This window comes from Tursiops truncatus, chromosome 4 (assembly GCF_011762595.2).
Source record: "Tursiops truncatus isolate mTurTru1 chromosome 4, mTurTru1.mat.Y, whole genome shotgun sequence".
NCBI classification, from domain to species: domain Eukaryota; kingdom Metazoa; phylum Chordata; class Mammalia; order Artiodactyla; family Delphinidae; genus Tursiops; species Tursiops truncatus.
The window spans coordinates 88,649,073-88,663,566 of record NC_047037.1 but is presented as its reverse complement, the minus strand read 5'-3'; the positions used below and the strand labels follow the sequence as shown (position 1 = coordinate 88,663,566).

Below are 14,494 nucleotides of genomic sequence, written 5' to 3'. Positions count from 1 at the left end.
TGTAAAGCTGGTTTGGTGGTGCTGAATTCTCTTAACTTTTTGTTTTTTTTTGTTTTTTTTTGTTTTTTTTTTGAATTCTCTTAACTTTTGCTTGTCTGTAAAGGTTTTAATTTCTCCATCAAATCTGAATCAGATCCTCTCTGGGTAGAGTAATCTTTTTTTTTTTTTTCGGTACGCGGGCCTCTCACTGTTGTGGCCTCTCCCGTTGTGGAGCACAGGCTCCGGACACACAGGCTCAGTGGCCATGGCTCATGGACCCAGCCGCTCTGCGGCATGTGGGATCTTCCCGGACCGGGGCACGAACCTGTGTCCCCTGCATCGGCAGGCGGACTCTCAACCACTGTGCCACCAGGGAAGCCTTGGGTAGAGTAATCTTGGTTGTAGGTTTTTCCGTTTCATCACTTAAATATGTCCCGCCACTCCCTTCTGGCTTGCAGATTTTCTGCTGAAATATCAGCTGTTAACCTTATGGGGATTCCCTTGTATGTTATTTGTTGCTTTTCCCTTGCTGCTTTTAATATTTTTTCTTTGTATTTAATTTTTGATAGATTGATTAATATGTGCCTTGGTGAGTTTCTCCTTGGATTTATCCTGTATGGGACTCTCTGCGCTTCCTGGACTTGATTGAATATTTCCTTTCCCATGTTAGGGAAGTTTTCAACTATAATCTCTTCACATATTCTCTCAGACCTTTCTTTTTCTCTTCTTCTGGGACCCCTATAATTCGAAAGTTGTGCATTTAATGTTGTCCCTGAAGTCTCTGAGACTGTCCTCAATTCTTTTCATTCTTTTTTCTTTATTCTGCTCTGTGGTAGTTATTTCCACTATTTTATCTTCCAGGTCACTTATCCATTCTTCTGCCTCAGTTATTCTGCTACAGATTCCTTCTAGAGAGTTTTTAATTTCATTTATTGTACTGTTCATCATTGTTTGTTTGCTCTTTAGTTCTTCTAGGTCCTTGTTAAACATTTCTTGTATTTTCTCCATTCTATTTCCAAGATTTGGATCATCTTTATTATCGCTACTTAGAATTCGTTTTCAGGTAGACTGCCTATTTCCTTTTCATTTAGTTTGGTCGAGTGGGTTTTTACCTTGCTTCTTCTGCTGCATATTTCTCTGTCTTCTCATTTTGTTTAACTTACTGCATTTGGGGTCTCCTTTTTGCAGGCTGCAGGTTCATAGTTCCTCTTGTTTTTGGTGTCTGCCCCCAGTGGGTGAGGTTGATTCAGTGGCTTTTGTAGGCTTCCTGGTGGAGGGGGCTGGTGCCTGTGTTCTGGTGGGTGGGGCTGGATCTTGTCTTTCTGGTGGGCAGGGCCGCCTCCAGTGGTGTGTTTTGGGGTGTCTGTGAACTTAGTATGATTTTAGGCAGCGTCTCTACTAATGGGTGGGGTTGCGTTCCTGTCTTGCTAGTTGTTTGGCATGGGACGTCCAGCACTGGAGCTTGCTGGCGGTTGGGTGGAGCTGGGTCTTAGCGTTGATATGGAGATCTCTGGGAGAGCTCTCGTCAATTGACATTACATGGGGCTGGGAGGTCTCTGGTGGTCCAATGTCCTGACCTCGGCTCTCCCACCTCAGAGGCTCAGGCCTGACACAGGCCGGAGCACCAAGACCCTGTCAGCCACACAGTGAACTCAGTGACTTCCTTAGTATAAAGCTGCTGCTGACCTTTGTGATCATAAAACTCAGTCCTTAGTCTTGTTCCCTACCCTCAGATTTATGCCTCAGGACTCTTACTCTTATTGGCTATATAATCACACCACCATTTTGTACCGAAGAAAATTATAATTTTTAATGTCTAATATTGAAATTTATATTTCCCCAATTGTCTCAGAAATGTCTTTTTCTTAACTAGATTGACAGTACTTCCAATGTGGTTATAATTACCATTACTTTAAAAACCCTTATTTTTAAAAAAACAATCCAAACAAGGTTTATACTTTTCATTTGGCTGGTTATTTTTCTTTAAAATATAACAGCTACCTAACTCCCTCCCTTTTATTCATATCATTTATCTGTTAAAAAACTAAATTCCTACATTATTGATGTAACTGATTACATCCTTGTGATGCCATTATACATATTCTTCTATTTCCTATAACCTGATCATTAGATCTAGAGGGTTAGTTAGAATCAGGTTCAGTATTTTTGGCAAGAGTACTTTATAGGTGATGATGTATACACACATTAGAAGGCACACAGTGTCTCTCATTTAGCGATGTTAAGAATCACATGTCATCCTTATCTCTCCATTATAAAGTTCCCCATTAACTTTCACCCTGCTGGTTTCAGTATTGTTACTTAAGAGCTATCTCAATGCTCATTTTTTAAATTCAACAAATAGGTGAATTTCTGCTTTATGCCAGTGCTAGACCTGGCACATAGTAGATGCTCCATAAACCTGTCCTCTTTTGTCGTCCAGCCAATAAGGTATCCATCCCATTGGTAGATGCTAAGAAGGGCTAGCTTTCTACAACCCCCTGGGAAGTTCAGTAACATTCAAAGGCATGTCTGCAAGTCACTGTAGGAGGGTTTATTCCCTTGGCCCACCCCACTTCAGCTTTCCACTGCCCTTGGAACTAAACATAAGGTCAGAACTCCACCAGGTGGTACAAGGTCCCTTCAATAAATAATAGCAAAAGTAATATTTTCTATAGACAACTTTGGTTCTTTAGCAGAATTTCTGACTGTCAGTATTGTTTATCAGCATGGACAGTACTCATTGAGGAGCTCCTTTCCATAGTCCTATATTATTCCATTTGTCAGAGAACTTTAAAGATCACCTAACCCAACCCTCTTACTTTATAGATTAATGACTTGGTATCCAAGATTACCCAGCTAGGTGGAGAGAAAGTAGGACTAGAACCCAGTTGTCTTCTGTGTCCATGCTCTTTAGTATATTTTACTGCCCTTTGCTTTTTCAGATATTCATATACTTAACTAACGTTATGACAACATTGTTTCTAATATGCTTTGTATCTAGATTTCAAATCAGCTACCCCCCCAAAGAAAATTGCTCTATGAGTTTAGATTATTGACTATGTAAATATATAAATATGTGGGGGTTTTGTTTTTATTTTCTATCTTTTCTATTTTAGATACAGCAGTTCTTGGGAAGACCCGTTGTGAAAGAATCTTTCTTTAGACCTGTACTCACTGTTCCTCAAATGCCTGCCGTTTGTTCTGGAGTCATCTCTGCAACTGGTCAACCTAGACCCCCACTGGTACAGACCCCTTCTTGGTGGAATATACATTAACTAGCTTGTTGTCACTTACAGTGGACTTCCAGAATGAATGTCTTCTCTTTGTTCATATACTTGATAAGTAATGATGAAGGTGATGGTGGTAGTGATGATCATGATGATCATGATGATGATTGAATGAATAGTTCCATGTGAGGCACTGCATTAAATGCATTATATATATTATTTAACTATTTCATTAAGTGATTATAACAGTTTTTAGATACAAAGATAAATATAATATTATAGTAGAGAATTCTTATAGTTTTGCTTCTATAACAGGCACTAATGCAGGGTAGATTGATATTTTTAATAGATAATTTAGCGTGATTGTTAGCTTCTTTGCTTTTCAACCTACCAAAGTCACAACATTATACCACAAAGCTAAAGAAAAATTTTATATACACACACACATATATGTGTGTATAGTAGGACATTGTTTATCTATAAACAGGTAATATAAATATCACCTTGCGACGTATTATACTATAAAGTTATAAATCTTTCTAGCCACAGAGAGCCATATAAGCTTTATCCAAACCTGAAGAAGCAACAGAGAAATTTAAAATGATTAGGATTATTAGTTGTAATCTTGGTCAAGGTAAACTTTTTATTACAAGAAAAATCTTCTCCCAGATGATTGATGTTTAATATAATTAACGAAAAAATTCTCTAATCTTGACTTTCCCATAACTACATTCTAGTCAGTTGGGGTTTATTTTGTACCTATGTATTGCTGACAGCCTCCCTTTGAAACATATAGTCAAATGGACTTACTCATTTGTGTAGAGGCTGCCTCTCTATGAATAAATATGTATCTAGGCCTTAACATATTTACTAAGTACCACATCTTTTTTATCACCATGATATTACAGTGTTGCTCAGGTGGTTTGCTCCTGCACCATTCTATATTTATTTCAATAAGTAAAATTTTATTGAAAACATTAAAGTACCTCAACCTTCTAATAAGATTACTTCCTGATTCCTCTGAAAAAGCTTGACACTGAGGCAAACCCAGATTTCTGGTGATATTCTGCTCTTTCTCTGACCTACTAGGCTTTGTGTGAGTAATTTCAGTGGCTGTTAGTAATTTTTCATAAGTAATAACCTTATATTTGAAAATAATCTGTAGTCTTAGGTAAAGGATGCATGTTTATAATTATCCTAGTAATCAGATAAGCACTTCAAAAATATTCAATTACTGATATTAATTAGAAACTTGATGGTTCTAAGAAGGAACCATCATAAAATATGAGGAAAACTTTGTTTGATGGTTTCATGGCTCAAAGTTGTCGCTACTACTTCCATACGACCTTTGTAACATTCATGACACTGGGCAGATATTCTAGTAGTATTCTCATGTTTATTTAGTTGTTTGAAAATTAAACTTCATTATTTTTCTAATTATAAAAGTAGTATATGTTAATTATAAAAAGGCAAATAATGTAGAAATACATAAAGCATATACAAAGTATATAATAGTTATATAAAGTAGAAAGCAAAATTACCCTGCTGTTGAATCCTAGAAAATAATCACTGTTTACAGATTATTCTGTATCTTACAGACCTTTTTCTGTGCATACACATTTAAAAAATGTTTTACTATAAAATGAGTTCTACCATAAATGCTGTGCCGTAGACTTTTTTTAGAAAATGAGACATACATTGTGGACATCTCATATGCTCAGACATACAAATCTATTTTCAAGGACTTGATTAGATATGCTACAATTTATTGACTTATTCCCCTGTTAACAAACTTTAGGTTGCTTTCAGAAATGCACACTCTGTATGTATTTCTGTATATGTTTGCAATTACTGAGACTAGCATGTGCCATTTTTAAAATAAAGGTAAACATATACAAACAGTTAGAAATATGGTGCTGTAAGGAAAAAAATTCTAAAAAGGGAACATGTATGTCAGTATTCCTCTTCATTCTACCCATTTTCTGAGGTATGGAAATGTAATGTTGGCATGGAACCTTGCTTCCTAATAATTGAAGCTGATGGGTTGTAATTCTGTGCTCCTTACAGATGACTAGCATAGCCTGGACGGTGCCAGTGCCTGTGGGAGAAGCTGTGCCTCCCAGTGCAGGTCTGGGAAGTGATCCCCCCATGATGAATTGGGAGAAGATTACAGACAGGCTGAAAACTGCCTTTCCACAACAGACCAGGTACCTCAGTCTCTTTTAGTGTTGAGTACAGATCATACTCTATAGTTTCCACAGCCATAATTATGCCAATGAAATGCTTCAGAGAAATATAACACCCCCACACACACACACACAAAGTACAAGTATTTCCTAACCATGGCCTTGGTAGGGAAAATGAAATTTATTAAGAAGAGACAGTTTTCAGTATAAATGCTAAACCTCTTCCCTAAAATTATTAAAGTCATGAGAGAGTAAACTTTTAAATTTAGGTTTGCTCATTTACTGAAAGTACGACCAGTTGTAAACCTACCCAATTTTATGCCACTAGCTGCAATAATTACCTTAATAACCTATTTCCAAAGTGAATTTTAAGTTAATTGTATGCCATATAAGCCCAAACATAATCAGGTTTTACTTTCCTATTTCCTTAATTTTATTGAGGGTTCTTGTAGTTTCTTTGTTAGGGGACAAAGAAAGGGGACATAGTTAAATGCAAGAAATCATTATTTTAGTGTGCTTTTCACAGTTCTGACTTCAGCAGAAAGCTATTTAATTCTACTCCTCCAGAAATGAAGTGTCTTTTATCTTTAATCTTGTATCAAATGAAATAATTCTAGTTTTCACCAGCATTTTCATTTGAAGACCAATGCTTTTATTTAACATATGTACCATTATGTTTCAGGATTAGATTATGGTTTTATAAATATAATAGTGAATATAAAATGAAAATAGAACTGTAATATAGTTGTTATAAATATATCTAGAAAATAAATAGTAAATCAAAGGTAGTTTTATAAGGCTGGTGACATGACATTTCATTTGAGAAAGAAAAATACTTTTATCATCCTACCCTATCCTACCAAAAATGTATATGCAGGCTTTGGGTCAATGGCTATGGGAATGGAAAAAGAACATATCAGTTAAAATATTCCTAGGTTTCTTTATCACATAACTAATGTGTCTTTCAGTCTTTGCTTTCATTTTCTGTTAAATCTTTGTTTTCTGTTTCTGAATTTTACAAAAGTAGAACTATTAATAATGACAGAAAGAGACTGATAGTAACATAGTTAAAAAGGAATATTTTAGTCTTTTTTTTTTACATCTTTATTAGAGTATAATTGCTTTACAATGTTGTGTTAGTTGCTGCTGTACAACAAAGTGAATCAGCTATATATATATATGTATATACACACACACACACACACACACACACACACACGTATCTCCATATCCCTTCCCTCTTGAGCCTCCCTCCCACCCTCCCTATCCCACCCCTCTAGGTCATCACAGAGAATTGAGCTGATCTCCCTGTGCTATGCAGCTGCTTCCCACTAACTATTTTACATTTGGTAGTGTATATATGTTAATGCCACTCTCTCACTACGTTCCAGCTTCCCTTTCCCCCGCTGTGTCCTCAAGTCCGTTCTCTACATCTGTGTCTTTGTTCCTGCCTTGCTGCTAGGTTCATCAGTACCGTTTTTATAAATTCCATATATATGCCTTAGCATATGGTATTTGTTTTTCTCTTTCTAACTTACTTCACTCTGTATGACAACTCCAGGTCCATCCACCTCATTACAAATAACTCAGTTTTGTTCCTTTTTATGACTGAGTAATATTCCATTGTATATATGTGCCACATCTTCTTTATCCATTCATCTTTATCCATTCATCCATTTATCATCATCGATGACATTTAGGTTACTTCCATGTCTTGGCTATTGTAAATAGTGCTGCAGTGAACATTGTGCTACATGTATCTTTTTGAATTATGGTTTTCTCGGGTATATACCCAGTAGTGGGGTTGCTGGGTCATATGGTAGTTCTATTTTTAGTTTTTTAAGGAACCTCCATGCTGTTCTCCATAGTGGCTGTATCAATTTACATTTCCACCAGCAGTGCAGGAGGGTTCCCTTTTCTCCACACCCTCTCCAGCATTTGTTGTTTCTAGATTTTTTGATGATGGCCATTCTGACTGGAGTGAGGTGATACCTCATTGTGTTTTGTTTTGTTTTTTTTAATTTATTTTTGGCTGCATTGGGTCTTCATTGCTGCGTGTGGGCTTTCTCTAGTTGCAGTGAGCAGGGGCTACTCTTAATTGTGGCGCAAGCTTCTCATTGCAGTGACTTCTCTTAGTGCAAAGCATGGGCTCTAGACGTGTGGGCTTCAGTAGTTGTGGCACGCAGGCTCAGTAGTTGTGGCTTGTGGGCTCTAGAGCACAGGTTCAGTAGTTGTGGTGTACGGGCTTAGTTGCTCTGTGGCATGTGGGATTTTTCCGGACCAGGGCTCGAACCTGAGTCCCCTGCATTGTCAGGTGGATTCTTAACCACTGCGCCACCAGGGAAGCCCCCCTCATTGTGGTTTTGATTTGCATTTCTCTAATGATTAGTGATGTTGAGCATCTTTTCATGTGTTTGTTGGCAATCTGTATGTCTTCTTTGGAGAAATGCCTGTTTAGGTCTTCCACTCATTTTTGGATTGGGTTGTTTGTTTTTTTTGATATTGAGTTGCATGAGCTGCTTATATGTTTTGGAGATTAATCCTTTGTCAGTTGCTTCATTTGCAAATATTTTCTCCCATTCTGAGGGTTGTCTTTTTTTTTTTTTTTTGCGGTTTGTGGGCCTCTCACTGTTGTGGCCTGTCCTGTTGCGGAGCACAGGCTCTGGACGCGCAGGCTCAGTGGCCATGGCTCACAGGCCCAGCCGCTCCTCAGCATGTGGGATCTTCCCAGACTGGGGTACGAACCCGTGTCCCCTGCATCAGCAGACGGACTTTCAACCACTGCGCCACCAGGGAAGCCCGAGGGTTGTCTTTTTGTCTTATTTATGGTTTCCTTTGCTGTGTAAAAGCTTTTAAGTTTTATTAGGTCCCATTTGTTTATTTTTGGTTTTATTTCCATTATTCTAGGAGATGGGTCAAGAAGGATCTTGCTGTGATTTATGTCATAGAGAATATTTTAGTCTTGAGTGAGAGAGCATTGAGAGAGATGATATAATGAGCTCAGATAACAAACTTAATTTTCACACAGTGAAATTTTAAAAACAGTTAAAATCTCTTTTTGGAAAGAAAATAAATACTAAACTTTATTACTCACAAACACATTAAGTAAGTATCATTAATCAATACATTAGGAGTTTTCATTTTGGTTTAAAATAAATGCAGATGGACCTGTGATCACTTTTTTAGATCAGAAATCTAAAGGGTCACATCTGTATGCTACATACCAATCCTGTGATAGGATTTCATAGCTCCTTTGGAGGGCGCATCCTCAAGGCAGTAGGAAAATCACCAGTGCTCTTTCCTTGATCTCTTCCAGAAAGGAGCTTACAGATTTCTTACGGAAATTGAAGGATACTCATGGGAAGTCCTTATCTAGACTGACATTTGATGAAATTGTTCACAAGATTTCCCAATTTATTGACCCCAAGAGATCTCAGGTAAAAAAAAAGAAAAAAGATAAAAAGAAAAGACAACTTTATCTCCTGGCCCTTATCTTTAGTAGTTAGCCATATTAATTATCTCCATTACATGATCAGGAAATCAGTCTATAATCATATTAAATCATCTATTAACAACAAACAATTCAGCTTGACAAATGGCATGGGAAACACCACCTGATCATTCTAGAATAAAACTGACCCTCTTGAAATTTACTCTAGGTTATTTTGAATGGCTCTAAAAGGAGATATTTTTTCTAATTTTCTGCAAAGACTTGTTTTAATTAAAAGAGCACCTAGAGTTATTTTTGGTTTTACCTGGTTCTTAGTATATAAGTAATATTGCCAACATTTATTTCAAGATTTCTCATGAACCTGATTAACTTTTACCCTTTTGCTAATTCTCACTGTAGCCTATTCTATGGTATTTATCAGTTCTTCCTGTTTTAGTTCAATTCTAAAAAAAATAAATAATAAGTATAATATTCTAATTTTCAGAGTCAAGGAAAATCCGTGCCAAATGGTAATAGTGCTTCACCCAGCCATACTCCTCCACCTCAGGCTAATGCTGCCCAGCCCTCAAAACCAGCCCGGAGGCCCCTCGGTTCACAAGGTCCTGCCACGTGGGAAGGAGCCAATAATTTGGTGAGACTGAGACTTGATTCTGAATACATTTAAAGTTAGAGGAGAGAAATGAGCTGAATTTAACCTTATGTGTATTTTCCCTAGAATGATGAGGAAGAGGAAGAGGAACCTTGTGTGATCTGTCATGAGAATCTCTCTCCAGAAAACCTCTCAGTTTTGCCCTGTGCACACAAATTCCACTCTCAGGTGAACTTATCTTTTTAATATTTTGCCATTAATCAATTAAGTGAAATTCATACTGCATTCCTTGAAATTGTATACATGTATCATCCACTACTGTGTCATGAATTTCACTGGATATAACTCTGGGCTTTTGGGTACCGCACAGAAGCATTTATATGTTTTCCCATACCTAGCCATGGATTGCATTGTGTTTTCTCAGATCTCGATACACCTAGCAGGAGAAGGGGACAATGATGAGATTTAATGGGACAGAGTGGCAGTTCCTTTGAACAGAACTGGAAGGAATGTTGATTGACTTGGCAGTTGGCAGTTTAGCAGCAGTGCCACTTCACCTTGGCTTGTTATAAATAGTGTCCTTTGTCCACACCTAATGATAGCCAACTGCTGTTATAACGCATAAGACTTAACAGTCTGTCCAGGCTCCTGTATTTGCTTTTGAAGATGCTGAGGCCTGAGTGTTGATGTTATAAAAATGGGAGGCTGGCATATCTTTTGTTAATTGGCATTTATATAGATTATTGGCATTTATATAGATTAACTTCTGGTGTTGTTGCTGTGCAAGTGCTATTGACATACAATTTATGATCCAAGTCTTCTGATGCAGAGGTGTAATTTGACACAGGAAAAGATAATCTTACACAAGAAAGGCTTCTCAGGGAAGTGAACAATAAGCTAGCTCATTCAAGCCATATCTGTAAAACATCATTTCAAAGATATGTGATACCTGGTACAGAATTATGTTTTGTATCTGCTTGGATAAGAAGAGATATACACAGAATGGCTAATCCCAAAAGACCTCCAGGATAGCTACTTAGCCATCTGTTTTTCCCATTTGAAGTTTTAAAAGTCCTAAAGATCCATTTAGAAAATAAATGTTTCACAAAACTTATTTTATTCTTTGCCATTGCTCATTGAATAGAAAGCAGGTAATTCATTCAGGTTACTCTCTAAAGTTAATGGGCCTCATATCTATTGCCTATTCTTAGTCCTCTCTCATCTGACTTGGGTCTCCATTATTCATTCATGTAAAAATGATTTGTTTTTGGAGAGTCAGTATTCAAGCAAATAACTTAATATATAGTTCGTAGCCAAAGAGTACTACCATTATGACCAAAGAAAGAGCAATCTGAAAAGTATATCCATTATCTAGGGAGTTTAACTTCAGAACACCATAAGCACTTGATACAAGGTATTTGTGACATTTGTATGTTTAGGTATGACTTTTTCTAGATTATAAATTAGAATAATATATAATAAACTAGAGAAAAAATGTAATAGGTTTCCTCAGTCTCCTTATTAGGAAGAACTAGTCTTCCTGAAGATTGGGGTTGGGGGGAAGGATCTTAATAGAATAAGCTGGCTGAAAGGTGTTCTCCTGTTACCAACTATATTGCCCAGCAAATCACAGACAAAGTTCCATGATTGCAGAAGTTTTCATGGCAATCCACCAAATAAGGCTCTGAGATCCACTGGAAGATATGTTGGTTGGCAACGCTGATGTATGGAGTAACAGCTGCCTCTGCTAGGCTAAATCTGAGAGACTGACATGAATCTTTTTGCTCCTTAGTGCATTAGACCTTGGTTGATGCAACAGGGGACATGCCCAACCTGCAGACTCCACGTTTTGCTACCAGAAGAATTTCCTGATCACCCCAGCCAGCACTTGCCCAAGATCTGATACAACGGGGTGACTATGCAAGGGAAGTTCAATTTTCAGACTGCAGCATTTAGTTTTGCCTTTTATTTGGGCTGATGATAGTGTGAGTGATGTGAAGCAGTACGCTCTTCAGGATTATGCAAAATAAGCTAGCTAAACTCATCAAAGCTGCAGCCAAAGAGGAGAGGACAAATCTTTAGGACTGTGAACTGAATTGAACAGTTAAAGAAGATAGAATTTTAAAAGTTACATTATATTTGCCCTTACCTTAGCAGGTATTTTCTTCCAACATAAAGATGATTACTGTCAGCATGGATACTAGGATGTCTTTTTTTGTCCTTATTCCACTCATCCTTTACTTTCTCCCAAATATACTAAACTTTAATTTCCTGAAATAAATGACAAGAGTAGGAAAATTCCACAGATTTTAGTGTTCCTTTTAACTTTTAAAATATTGATTATAAAAATATGTATTATTTATTTGCATTTTATCTCTATCTTCCCTATTCTTTTCTATTCTCTAAAATACGTACCTATGAATAGATTATGAGCTACTTGAGGGTGGGGTCCAAACAGTGGTGTTTTCAAGCTGGCTTATACTGGTTTATGAGAAACAACTGTTAGTTTCAGGAATTTTGTGAGCCAGTTATTCAAATTGTTGGTAGCTTGAAATCTGCCATAGTGGGAGTATTTTACACCATAGAAATTGGTAAATGCTGTAAGTAAGGGCTTATTTTCCCCTCAAGAGCTGGTTATTAAACATTTACCAGTATACCTCTGGGACCATGTCTGATGATTCTTACTGTTCTCAATGTCTTTCACAGTAGGTACAGCATAAATAGTCCCCAGAATTAGAAATCAGGAAGCAGTAAGTAAAGTTACTGTGCAAATTAAGTCATTTGCTCAGTTGAATAACTTTGGTCATTTGTAAACATGCTCTTTGGACCCTAATCGTTTCTACTTTTTTTTTTCTGCCTTAAAAGTTTCTAATTTCACTTTCTCATGCTGGGGGGTTACTGTTTGTGTATAGTTGCTTCTTATGACAGAGTTGACACCCACTGAGCTAAAGCTGCACATCTAAAGCTTGTCACTGAGAACTTTCATTCTTAGAGGTCAAAAACCTATTTTGAAATTAGTACTGTGTAAATTCTATAAGTGTTGTACATGTCTCTAGCTACAAAATTAAAAGAATTCAGTGACCCTGTAAGAAAAATGTTACACGGTTCATATTATTTTCTGTAAATTAATGAAATTCATACTGTGAATAAGTGTTTCCTGACTCAGCAACTATTTTACCTGTATATTTCAGTGTAAATATATCTTGAATTTACTTTAAATCTCTATTTAAAATTATTATTTCTATAATTGTATGCTAAATGTTTTCTTCTCTAATGAGAATAGACTGGAAAATGTGGAGGAAAATACCCCAAATGAAGGCAGTCATCTAGACATGTAAAGTGCCAAGAATGTCTTAGAATTGCACAATTCAGAACTTAAAGGGCCTTTAATAATTATCTTGTCTAACACCTCAAGGTCATGGTCATATAGCAAATTACCTTGTAAAACAAATATTTTTTAGTGTATGTTTACAACTGTAATTTCACTTTCATGTGGGAAAGAATAAATGTTTCTTAATTGAATAACTATTTTATCTGTGTATATTACTTTAACTGTGTCCTAAAGCTACTTGAAATCTCTATTTCAAACATCTATTTCTGTTTCATTGTGCTTTAACTTTTTCTTCTGTTGTGAGAAAGGATGGGAAAATATCCAAAAGGAAGGCAGTCATCTAGACTTGTAAAATACCAAGTATGCCTTAGAATCATAGTCAGAGCTTATAGGGTCCTTAATGATCCTCTGATCTATTCCCTCATTTTACAGGAACATCTTGCCCTAGGTCATGTGGCTAAATAGTGGCTGAGCCAGTCCTAATACTTGAGAGTCCTGATACTTGGTAAGTCACATGCTTCCTCCACAAATTCAGGCTGCTAGGCTGTATTGGTGCTGAACTGCTGTTCTTGGCTCCAAGGAAGGGGCCAGAAGACTTAACAGGATAGCTGATATATAGTGAGAGTACAGTAGGACCATGCTCTTGAAAGTCATATCCAATTCTGCAGATGCTGAAGGTAATGGGATTTTTTTTCTTTTTGAGGTATAATTTAACAATAAAGACAACTGTAGTGGCCATTCTTCTATAAACAGTGATCACTGTCATGCCTGTGGCTGCTGAAGGATCCAGAACACCATACTGCACAGAAATTCAGTGAGGGAAGTAGCAATATTTAATCAAAAACAATCTGTAAGCATCCTGTAATATCACTGCAGCTGCCGTCAGATAACACGTCTTGTAATGTTTTCCTTCATATTTATTGTCCATGTGTATAATAATATTTTCCAACTTTTATGGGACACTTTCCTTGATCAAATATTACTTTATTTGATCCACTAATAACGTTAATGTGGATACTCTCCTTTTTATTTTACAGATGATGAAACTGAGGCTCAAATAAGAGGGAAATAATTTGTCTGAGGTCATAGCTATGAATGGCATTCTGGGATTTGAATGCAGATCTTCTGTGCCTTAGCTGGTTTTCTCTTTCAGTACTTTATTGCTGCATCCCAATTTCAGATTGAATGTACACAAATATTATTTTAAATAATATTCTTCAAGATAAGAAAATGAAATGAATGGTAAACCTACTGATTGTTTTGGACTATGAACATGGTATTGAGTATATAATAAAATATATAATAATGATACAACATGGTAAGAAAAGTTTGACTTTTCCCTCATGTCTTGGTTTGCTTGGGATGGTTCCAGTTAATGCCCATTGTCTTGACATATTATATTATTAATAGTGCTCCCTTTTACTCTCAACAGTGTCCTAATATGGATGATGAATTATATTTCATGGTTAATTTTTTTTTACGAGATTCAAAATTTAGCAAAACTCCTCTGCATTTATAAAATGCTCCTGGAATACCTTATTCATGTAGCCTGTCAGGTAAGAATCATCCACACACATAGCCTCTCAGGTAGGAAATCATCCACACACAGATATGATATCAAAACCAGCAATCATGAGAAAAGGAGAGTACAAATGCAGGATATTGGAAATGCATTTGAAATTAAGAGAACAGCAACTTAGAACAATTACACACACACACACACACACACAC

At 36.7% G+C, this 14,494-nt stretch overlaps 1 protein-coding gene across 4 annotated transcripts in view; it reads left to right on the top strand.

Annotated features, from left to right (window-relative positions):
• DZIP3 (DAZ interacting zinc finger protein 3) overlaps positions 1 to 12,957 on the top strand; it is a 121,889-nt gene extending 108,932 nt beyond the window's left edge. For 3 of the 4 annotated variants that reach the window (XM_019922836.3, XM_019922838.3, XM_033855853.2), the window contains exons 27-32: positions 3,096 to 3,221; positions 5,274 to 5,413; positions 8,709 to 8,829; positions 9,328 to 9,474; positions 9,559 to 9,660; positions 11,225 to 12,957. In XM_019922836.3, the coding sequence (XP_019778395.1) occupies positions 3,096 to 3,221; positions 5,274 to 5,413; positions 8,709 to 8,829; positions 9,328 to 9,474; positions 9,559 to 9,660; positions 11,225 to 11,335 (747 nt within the window). In that variant the 3' untranslated portion in view covers positions 11,336 to 12,957. The remainder of the gene's footprint in view (positions 1 to 3,095; positions 3,222 to 5,273; positions 5,414 to 8,708; positions 8,830 to 9,327; positions 9,475 to 9,558; positions 9,661 to 11,224) is intronic. The other variant, XR_002173832.3, reaches the window with a different exon arrangement.
• The last annotated feature ends 1,537 nt before the right edge of the window (positions 12,958 to 14,494 follow it).